Source organism: Atractosteus spatula, chromosome 3, assembly GCF_055471065.1.
Source record: "Atractosteus spatula isolate fAtrSpa1 chromosome 3, fAtrSpa1.hap1, whole genome shotgun sequence".
Taxonomy (NCBI): Eukaryota; Metazoa; Chordata; class Actinopteri; order Semionotiformes; family Lepisosteidae; genus Atractosteus; species Atractosteus spatula.
Genome location: NC_142708.1, coordinates 42,528,161 through 42,539,688, shown reverse-complemented (window position 1 = coordinate 42,539,688; position 11,528 = coordinate 42,528,161). Strand labels below are relative to the sequence as shown.

General features: G+C 37.3%; 1 protein-coding gene across 1 annotated transcript in view; it reads right to left on the bottom strand.

Annotated features, from left to right (window-relative positions):
* Positions 1–11,528, bottom strand: part of gldc (glycine dehydrogenase (decarboxylating)) — a 56,967-nt gene that overhangs the window by 1,171 nt on the left and 44,268 nt on the right. The window contains exons 19-24 of the mRNA XM_088910806.1: positions 6,836–6,948; positions 5,904–6,045; positions 5,498–5,609; positions 2,387–2,482; positions 1,751–1,923; positions 1,399–1,479 (exon numbers count right to left, since the gene is read on the bottom strand). Coding sequence (XP_088766932.1) covers positions 1,399–1,479; positions 1,751–1,923; positions 2,387–2,482; positions 5,498–5,609; positions 5,904–6,045; positions 6,836–6,948 — 717 coding nt within the window. The remainder of the gene's footprint in view (positions 1–1,398; positions 1,480–1,750; positions 1,924–2,386; positions 2,483–5,497; positions 5,610–5,903; positions 6,046–6,835; positions 6,949–11,528) is intronic.

Here is an 11,528-nt window from a genome sequence, read left to right as displayed (position 1 = left end):
AGGAGACTTATTGTACCCCCCAGCAACCTCATTTACTGTATCTCTTGCAGGAAATGCCCAGCTATCTACGTTGGGGAAACTGGAAGGAGACTAGGAGACCGCTTCAGAGAACATATTAGGGCTGTGAAGATTAAAGATTTCTCCAAGCCCATAGTTTCTCATTTCACCTCAGGCGGCCGTGGTCACACTGATCTCTCCGTCTGCATTCTCAAAGAAGGGTTTCTTAACTCAACAAAATGTTTTGGTGCCCAATTATTAAACTTTATTATTAAAGACAGTCTTAATCACATTGCAATATAATTTTGAAACCATGATTTGCACATGGGATCATTACCAGTGCTAACACAGCCAAGGCATGGATTCATTAACATTTTCTTTTAAAGTGATTTTGATGACGGTATAAAGTGCTTAAGTGTCCTGTATTTGTATTTTGAAAAAGCCAGAGAAGAAGAGAAGGTCATTACTCAGTGTGGTGTTCTGGACAAAACACTGACTAAAAATAGGCAAAAAGACCATGAACTGTTCAAGAACACAAGAAAATGGTAAATTAACATACATTAAGAGAAAAATAGAGACAAAAATAGTAACTGTAATACCTGGTAAGATGTTAATAAGGACAACCCTTGTCTTTGTTTTTCGAAAACAATGAGTAGATATGTATATCAATGATAACTTAATATAAGCAATGACAATATCTGCCAGATACTTCAGATAAATACTAGACGATACACGGTAAAATACACTGCAAGTTGTATTTAATTCTTTCGTCATGCTTTAAATAATCATACACTGTATGCTGGTAGTTCAGTATTTATCACATACAATACAAATGCTTGTCATAGTGTCTAGTAATAATAGATATTATTATACAGTACAGCAATGAAGATGCCTTCAATTTTTCTCATGGGGGACAATGTCATTTGATGTATATACTCATTTTCCCTGCCTCAGATGGGCTGGACTCTTGATCTTAAATCTATATCTACTGTATCACCACTTGAATAATGATGCCTCCTCATGATTGCTGCAAGATGCAAAAGGCAAGAGTTGAATGTCCAATGGTTCTAATAAAAAGCCTTTCAAAAGACCATGTTAGCTCATGACTGGATACCTTCTATTACTCTGCAGTAACTGATAAAGTGCAAACCTATTTTATTATGTTACTCTTATTCAAAACCTCCCTTAGCACATGCCACTCCCTCTACAGCTACTGTAGCACAATGACTGCATCAGTATGTACAGTAGGCTGCAAAGGCACAAGTAGAGGTTAATTTCATACAAAATAAAATAGTAACTAGAAAAGCACATTTTGGCTCTTGAGTCTTCTGAAACCATAGTTTCTCCAGTTTATCCAAATGAGGGCCATAGTATTTCAGTTACAGCCAGAGAGGTACTTACCAGTGGAAATGCAGCAACCTCTCTGGAGTAGGGTCTGTCCCAATTAGAAGACGCAATGCAGGCCAGAGTGTGAGGTGCCATCTAGAACGAAATCTCATGTTAAGCTAAAGTGCAGAGTAGAAATGGCATCTGCTCACAAATTCTACATATTCTACAACCACACAGGTTACAACCTCTCTGTTCAACTTTATTACAACTTTATTCAGCTTCATTTTTTTCTGGCTGGTCAGCACTGTAGTTTATAGTTTGGGACTATACCCATGTGGGTACTATTGTGAAGTTAATCAGTTCCAACTGAAAAAAAATGTCAGTGGGTTTTAAAAATATGTTCAATTTTCAAATAATTACAGACCTTTAGAGGATTAATTCGGGAGTCCATCCTTCCCTCTTCAATCTCAGCAATTTCATGTCTGATGCTGATCATGGCATCACAGAACCTGTCTAATTCAGCCTTGTCCTCGGACTCAGTGGGCTCAATCATCAGAGTGCCAGACACTGGCCATGACATTGTGGGAGCATGGAAACCTGCATGAAAGAAGGATCTGAGAGTTAGGACTGAAATGAGAATTCATTACCTCCCAACACAGTTCATTAGCATCACATGCACAGTGTGTGCAGAATCATGCCACTACTTGAATGTTCACAAGGTCACACACAAAGTGTCGCAGTAGTTTAAAGATGTTACACAGTTGTATATTAAACCATATACTGATATTATGGTACCACACACTGCAATGATCCAAAGTCAAGAAAATAAGTATATTCAAAGAATTCAGGCCAAGAGTGGCATTTTCTTGTACAGGATGTCAAAGATAAAAATGGTTAAAACGTTTTTTTATTACAAAGGGTTTGTCGTTTTTTTAAGTCAGAAAAAAAAATACATAGTCACCACTAGGATTAAGTACAATTTTAGAGTTATTGAAAGTTAATTTTTATTTTATATATGTGCAAACAGCAAGCCCCTGCTCAGCAGCTGTCATCATCATACCATAATCCTGCAGCCTCTTTGCCACATCCACAGCTTCAATGTTGGCTGATTTTTTGAATGGTCTCACATCAAGGATGAACTCATGAGCCACACAACCTACCAAGAAAGAATGCAGTTTTGAGTTTGAGAACATTATCTTTACTGAAATGAAATACAAATTGAAATGCAAACATCAAAAGACTCAAACTCAACACAATCTGCAATAAAGAAAAGTGACGCAAATAATGTGAAGAGACAAAATTAGTTTGTTGTGAAAAGTCAATACACTGTAGAATATTAAGACAAAGTATGGCATATTTTCATAGTACTAATTTTACTTTAAAGTATTAATTATTTTCATAGTATTAATTTGATCTTGTTTCAGAAACCTTTCAAATACGCATATTTAACATGGGGAAAAAGGTTCAAACAGTAAAGGTTCACAGTCCGAAGACACAACATAACAGACTTGCAATCCAGACATCTTGATTTTGAGCCTGGATTATGTTGCTAGCCAACTGTGACAGCAAGCTCCCATGAGGTGGTGTGTAATTGAGTTAGTGCCACCCAGGGCATGGCTAGGAATAGTTCGCCAAGGATTCCTAGGTGCCTGCTGACTCATAGTGAAGTTGATGGATGATGTACCTTCCTTTCAATAGGAGTTCACCCTACAGAGTTTGCAGCATGTAAAGATTAATGTCTCCATAGGTGACTGATAAGGGGAGCTTTTAATTCTCCCCATGTGGATACCTGGGTCATTGCTGTGAGCCGAGATAAACAGAGGCAAGTGCCTATGCCAAAGTGGGTTATTCTATATTAAAACAAAGTACAGTCATGCTTGAAAGTTTGTGGTCATTATTTTAGATATTATAGAGATATTTTATATGACCCTGAACTCTTAATGAATACATAGAATGAATGTCCTAAATAAAGACTTCCCACACATAAAAAGGGATTTGAACTAAGAGATTATTAGACTGTGATATTTAACAAATCACCAGATATTCTTGTGTGCAAATGTAAATGAACCCTTTTCAGTCAATAACTTTTGGTACCTCCTTTAGCAGCAATAACTTCACACAGCGGCCTCCTATAACCAATTATCTGTCTCTGACATCTTGCTGGAGGGATTTTTTCCCACTCCTCTTTGCAAAATTCAGCCAGCTCTGTGAGGTTTGAAGGATGTCTTGCATTAACAGCTCTCTTCAGGTCCTGCCACAGCATTTCAATAGGATTCAGGTCAGGGCTTTGGCTTGGCCATTTCAGGACACAGAGCCTCTTTATTCCTAACCCATTCTTTAGTGGACTTACTTCAATGTTTAGGATTGTTGCCTTGTTGAAACAATCCTAAAGCTTTGTGCCCAGCTTGAGTTTTCGAACTGATGGCCTGACATTTTTCTCAAGAATTCCTTGCTATTTCTCAGAATTCATGATTCCCTAAATGATGTCAAGTTGCCCAGGGCCAGAGTAAGAAAAACAGCCCCATACAAGGACACTGCTACCACCATGCTTGACAGTAGGGGAAAGGTTTTGTTGGTGGTAGGCTGTTGGCTCTTGTTTTGCCCAGATAGTTCATTTTGGACTCATTTGTCCAGAGAACAGACTTCCAGAACTCTTCAGGCTTGTCCAGGTGGTCTCTGGCAAACTTCAGATGGGCAGCTCTGTTCTTTTTTGACAGGAGAGGCTTCTTCCTGGTGACCCTTCCATAGATGGCATTTCTGTTCAGGGTTCTTCTTATTGTTGATCTTTGCACCTCTACTCCAGAGGCAGCTAGGGAGGCTTGTAGATCTCTGCATGTTATTTTAGGATTACCTTTTACCTCTTTTATTATTCTCCTTGTGGGTGAAATTGTAGGAGGACATCAACCTCTTTCAGGGATGCCATTGTTTTAAATCCCCTTCACCTGTATACTATTTGCCTAACAGTGGATTTATGGAGTCCAAATCTTTTTGAAATGGTTTTATGACCTTGTCCAGACTGATGAGCATCCACTACTTTTCCTCGGTTCTGCTTATGTTTCCTTAGTTTGAAGCATGATGCTATACTCGTAGGAAGAGTAACTGACCTGCTTTCTTGCAATTATTTGTTTGCTCCTAAAACACGTTTCAGATCTTCAATTTCATTGGTTATCTCGGTTAATTTATTAACACTGTCATTGACCCACCTGATCCTGCTTTACGTTGATGTAAGTCATAGAACTAAGGGTTCACTTATTTTTGCACCTGCACAATTTCATAATACTGTGTGTATTATGTTGCTGCATGGACATTTTCTTTCAAAACACTCAAATTGGTGAATTATTATACTTTATTTCAATTAGGAAGGTACAAATTCTGATAAAATCGCATTTTGTGGTTAAAAAAACAAAATAATCTCAAATTATGCAATGGATTCACATATTTTTAAGCATGACTGTATATAATAAAAATGGACTGCAGATTCTGTATTTATGAAAAATGCTTTAGTAAGGACCCATCACACAGAGATTAAAAACTATCTACAAATTTGCAAAAAGGATTAACTGCACTCAGGATCTTTATTCTTTGAAGTACATTTTTGTGCATCCCTAGCACTAGAAAAGAAGAATTACAAGGTGGCAGAATAACATTAAAAATTCCTAACAAGTACCACTTCCCGAGATTAGAAAAATTGAAGCTTTCCATATATTTGCATTATCAATTAAAAAGTTTTGTGTTGCAAACTCAATAGAGCACTTGAGGTGGGTTTGCCACTTGGCAATGCAGGGCAACTCTATAGAGTAACTGCAATATGTTGACCTATTTCTTCCATCTTGGCCACTGAGCTCTGTCTCTTTCAAAATTATCATTGGCTCAATGTTGGCATCTCTAACCAGTTTCCTCCTTGTCTGCTGCTCAGTTTGGAGGGACAGCAATATCTAGGTAATTCTGTTGTGATATGATACACTTTTCATTTCCTAATGATCAGGTTTACTGTGCTCAAAGGGGTTTTTTATACCTTCGCCTGATCTGTCTTCACATGTGTCTTCAAGAATTGCTTTATTGCTCAGAAAGATTAAAAATCTATTTTGGGGAGGGAGAGATCTTACAGAAATCAGTTCTCAATAGAGTGTATTTGAAATTGTTATGGAAGAGACATTAAGATGGTGCTTACCTCTTTTGCCCCTGAAAAGCACTTTGTAGTGGTTCTCAAGCCTCTTTGACATGTAGTTTGCATTTAGTATGGCAATTTCTGTGGCATGTCTCAGTCCTTTAGCTCCCATCATCTATATTTCAGGAAGAAAAATATGCAGGCAGTGGTACAATTTTTATTATCTTTAACAGTTCATGTGAGCATTAAAAGAAAATACTATTCAGTTATTCAGGACTTACTAAAAAACACAAAGATCCATTCCAGTATACTTTAAACAAAACATTTTTGTTGAACAATTGTTGCTGAAATGATTATTGGGGCAGATGCCAGTGTATGGAGACCTGTTTAGATGCTATCTTTTTGGACCATAATCCTGTATAATTTAAATTCTAGCATGGTGCTTTCTCTGCAAAATAAATTAATTTACCTTAATATATGCCCAGGAAATGGGCAAAATTGCACTTGAACCCCAAGGTGCAGCACTGATGGTGCCAAGAGATCGAGCAGTATTGTCAGACTGGAGAGAAACAACCGGGTGACTGGGTAGGTATGGAGCAAGGTGTTTCTTTCTGAAAAGACAAATTCAATGCAATTCTCAATATGAAATGATTACCTAAAAAGGGGAAGTATTTCCCTACATATCACACTGTCATTTTACTAGTGGTTTAGTAAATTAATCCTAGGATTTCACCTTAATCCATAATTAATCATCTTAATTATCCTAAAATACATATCTTCAGTAAAAGGTTTGATCATCCTCTATGTCACTAAAAACTTTGGTGTGGGATCCAAGATTCAGATAAAATTCAAGACTGGGCAAAAGCCTGGAAGATGAGTTTTAAATGTAAACAAGTGGAGGGTTGTTTGTGCAGGTTGGAAAAACAAACTTTTAATACAAAATTGAAAATGCTAAGCTAATAGAGGTTACTTACGAAAAATATTTATCTTAACACACCTTCTACATCTTCAGAACAATGTGGTGAAACAATTAAAAGAGCAAACAGGCAACATGTAATTTAGGAAAATATATGATGAAAAGCAAAGACTCAAAATCAATTACACCTGAAGAAGGCTCCACTGCCGGAACGTTGTGTTTTCTTTCTTCTCTTTTCTTGTTCAATTCAAGCAATTTGAATTAACCTTTAATTTGAGAGCTGGGATAGTATGGAAATGAGCCTAAAGTAGTTGAATGTGAATCAGCACATTTTCAAAACAATGAAAATTATGTTTCATAATGTATATAGTTGCACAAGAAAAATGGATATGAAAACAAGAAAATGCAGAAGTTATGACTATTCTGAAGTGGAGAGGTAGTTGCACTAATATGCTTAAACCCCACAAAGGCAACCAGATACTCACACTCCGATGGGACCCATGCCTGGGCCTCCCCCACCATGAGGAATGCAAAAGGTTTTGTGAAGGTTTAAGTGAGAGACGTCCGAGCCATAGTCTCCTGGGCGACACAGGCCCACCTGCCACAGGAAACACAAGAAATGGAGACATTTCACTTCAAAGAAATAGGGCAGAGGTTCAGATGTGCATAGTAAAAGCATGGTATCTGCAGTGGTTTCACTGACCATTGACAAAAATCACTAATTCCTATAACTATGTCAGGAACATACATGTAAAAGATAGGAACAGAACAGGACTTGCAGTACAATACAAATCTGAACTAATGAAATTACAAGTTCTATTTCAGAAACTTCTACTAAAGAAAAAAATTTGTAATATTTCTGCCTGACATGTGGGGTTACAGGACACATGAAAGAGAAAACATAGAAGATGTACATTCTGAATTCTAAGCATTTTTAAATGTTAAAATGTTAAAATAGGATCAGTGAATTACTAAACATGCATAAAATGTTGCTTGTTTTCTATACATTCTCACAAGTAATAATGTGTATCAAATTACAGAAGATTCACTATTAAACATCACCTGTAATTGTCATGACCTAAATTTTCATTTTTTATGAAATAATGTAGTTTGGGAATGGTTTGGTGTTTGATCAGGTCTGATGCTTGAATACCACTCTGCTGTAGCTGCTCAGAGAATAATCTTTATACTTCCTGAAATGTTAAGGTAGAGGGATAAAGGAGAAAGATTCCAGCCTTGTCTTTAGACCAGTAGCTGGTCTAAAATGAATCTCTTCTCCACTGACAGTTGTCCACTTGGTAGATCACTTTTTGTGAATTGGTTCATAGCTCAAAATGACCTTGTTTATTGGGCCACAAACAGTCCAGTCTACACACCATCAAAACACATCTGACTTGTCTGAAATGTCTAAGTGCAAAACAAAGACAAGTACAACACTTGAAATACTTTCTCCTTCATTTTGCCTGCTGTTCCATGTATTATGCTCACACCACTGTTACTCTACCACATGCAGAAAACCAATTGCCAAATCGAAAAATGTATTCATAAATAAAATTTACTAAGATTTCAGCACTTTAGTTAAGCATATGGTATGTTAAGAAACTGACGTACAAATGTATTCATTTATTAAAAAGAGCTACTTTTAAAAAGATCATTTACTTTATTTAATTTAACCTTTGCTATAAATTCAAGATTTAATTATTTTACATTTTCCATGTTTTGCTATGTGAATGATAAAGATTGTACTGTCACTCCATTTTTGGTCTGTGATTTTCACTGCATTTGGACAAAACATTCAACATTTCAACAAGAAACTGGAAGATGCATCATCTTCCCAGAACGGCAATCCATTTATTGTAATAATAATAATAATAATAATAATAATAATAATTGTTTAATCTTATATAGCGCTTTTCTGGACACTCCACTCAAAGCGCTTTACAGGTAATGGGGACTCCCCTCCACCACCAACAATGTGCAGCCCCACCTGGATGATGCGATGGCAGCCATAATGCACCAGAACGCTCACCACACATCAGCTATTAGTGGGGAGGAGAGCAGAGTAATGAAGCCAATTCATAGAGTTCTGAATATATCAACACTAAATTTCTCCTACTTGTTGCTCATGACATTGCTTGTTTCAAAGTTGGTTTGCATAGCTACATAGAGCCGGAGAGTTATTTAATACAATGTTGAAATATATCCCAGAGAGACCGCAAATTAAAGCACATGCTCTGTGCACTTCTAAAAAACAATCACGTAGGACTTCTTCCACTGCTTTTGTTTCTGTGTTATCTCTGCTCTCCTCTTTTGTTTTATTTTTAAAATATAGTGGTCAGGTAAGCTTGAATGGTGAAATTCAAGAACTTTCAGCTTCATAAGTGGTCAGTCATCTGGTCTGTTGTCTCCACCGAATTGTGGACTGCTTCTCAGACAACCTAATCAATGCCAACACAGCTTGAGGGTAAACAGATCTTATCTCCCTTTATCTAACAATTCCAATAATTCCAATGCCAGAGTAACTCTCCCTTCCTTAGATAAGGGGTGTTGAAAATAAATGAGCCTGTATAAAAACAAACACTGTGAAAGATGATTTAATCTTTGCAAGTAAATGAAAAATAAATGCCTGAGGATGTGAGTTTAATCTGACACATGCATACACCTTAATGGCCGCCAGGGGGTCTCCATTACATGACACCCATTTAGAAAAAATGGTTTGTTGAAAAAGATACATGTACCTCCCTTTTGCAAGTTTGACACTACTTCAAAGAGAATGTTCCCCCTAAGCATGTTTATCATCAGGATTTTAACACTCAAGCACACATTCAATACAAATTACATTCTGGTCAGCAGAGGTAGGGCAATACTCAGGCTTTTCCAAAACTGTGTATTAAGTTAATTAAGTTTTTCTTGGCTTGATTGTAAAGTTGAAACACACTCCAGTAATACATTTTGTTAGCGTATTTTTAAATTGTAAAATTGTTAGCAAATTTTAAATTGTAAACTTTTGTAGAATTCATGGGTCATTTTCTGGGATTAATCATTTGTTATGTAACTTATCATGTCAAGAGACAGTCCGCCATTGTTTTAAATTCTCTTTCAGAGATCACTTCATCTGAGAGCTTCCTCTTTGCCTGGAAAACAGCATCAATAACTTCCATACTCAGTGGTGAGGCCATTAAGCACAATTTCTGTACAGTGATGTCCACTATACATCAGATGAAGTAATGTAAAGTACAACCATTAAAAATGAAACTACCAATTATTTTTCAATTATTCCTAACTGTGACAACTGTAAATGACATTACAGAAAAGAATTACATGCTGGGGTCCTGTCCTGGTTTTAGATATGTATTGGTGTAATAACTATCAATATATCTTTTTATGGTAGGGTGAAAACTAAATGAAACACATTTTTTACTGAAACTAAATTATTCAACTCAACCACTTCTGTTACACAACTAGAAGCAGAACTAGTATAGCCCTATGCACTTAAATAGATACTAATATACAAAACACCAAGTACTCTGAAGAAGAATTCAATGTTCAATAATGCCTCATATCTTTTAAAGTAGATATAATACTGTGGCTGGATACAGCCGCACAGGTGGTGATTATGAGAATTAATTACTGGCCAGTGTGGCTAATCAGCCCAGGACTGTCACTAACGGGCAAAACATCGATCCCAGGAGAGGCTGGAGAGGCTTTTTGCTGCAACCCTGGCAAAAAGAAAGGCTGCTGAATACAGCCTGTTGAAAAGGGCAAGACCCCTAAAAAAGGAACCGAACGGGCCAGGTGCAGATCAGCAAACTCGAGGGTTGAGGGAGTGACCAATGAAAAGAGAAAGTGAAAATTAAAGGTGCTGGCTAGAGTATAGACTGCTGCCTCAGGTGATTTGGGGGGCAGGCTAAGAGTTGGAGCCGCTGTGTCAGGTGATTCTGAGACCTGGCTGGGGCACTGGCCACGCTGGAGCAGAGGCTGGAGCGCAGAGCAAAGACTGGAAGCTGGGATGCTGCCACACAGAATCAGTCCGTTAGAAAACAGGGAGTCTCATGTATGGTAGGAGCCGAATTGCGAGCTTCCTGGGAAAGGAACCAGACGGCTAGAAGGGCAGACTTGAAGTTGCTGAAACTGCTGTGCTGACTGAAGGCTGGCTGTGTGCGCCAGGTGACGCTGGAACAGAGAAACCAAATAGCAAGCGTCCAGAAAACAAATACAGGGAGGCTCAGGTACATAGAGACCAAATAGTGAACGTCCAGAAAAAGGGAAAGCTGCGCAGAGTAAAGTGCAGGCTTCAGAAAAAAAATGCCACTGAGCCTATGGGTCAGAAAAAATAAAAAAGAGGCTTGGGTATGGAGAAACTGAATAACAAGCACCCTGAAAAGCGAAAAATAAAAATAAAAGGGAGACTCAGGTACAAGGACAGCAAGCCTAATAAAAAAACGGGCTTCAGGGCAGTCATGGGGCTGCAACATAAATGCAGACAAGACTGTCTAGCTCAGCAAACAAAAATGTGGAGTGAGACAGAAGTGCAAGTGAAAGGGTGCTTGTGGGAAAAAATGACAAAGTGCCATCAAAGCGGTGCCTCAGCTTAATATAGAAAAGCGGGAATTTAATAATGAGCTAATTAACACGGATCACGAAAACGTTAATACGAAAATCTTAAATTACTTACTTAGTTACTTTTCTGATTGTAAACTGCTGCCTAAAACTAATTAAAACTAATTTGATCCTTTTTGGTTAGATATTTTATCCAAAATATTTTTATCCATTGCACGATATGGATTCTCCTTTGTTTGTCCTTCTGAATGTGGAGATTTTCATTCAAAATGAAAGGCAAACTTAATTTTCAAAAACTCATACTGCAGATGAAATAGCAAACATGGCTAAAGAGGAGTCCCCATTACCTGTAAAGCACTATGAGTGGAGTGTCCAGAAAAGCGCTATATAAGTGTAAGCAATTATTATTATTAATAAACAAAGCTTATCATTTAACCTTAAAAAACATATGTATATTGTTATAAATTATAAATTGTAAAACTCTGCTATTTACATAAAACTAAGAACTGACTTTTTCTTTATATAGGTAACTCCTATAACAAATACTCAAAGAATATAAGATCCACCAGGTGTTCTGGGTGAGGTACAGCCGGCCCCAAAGTATAGTTATTATCTTAA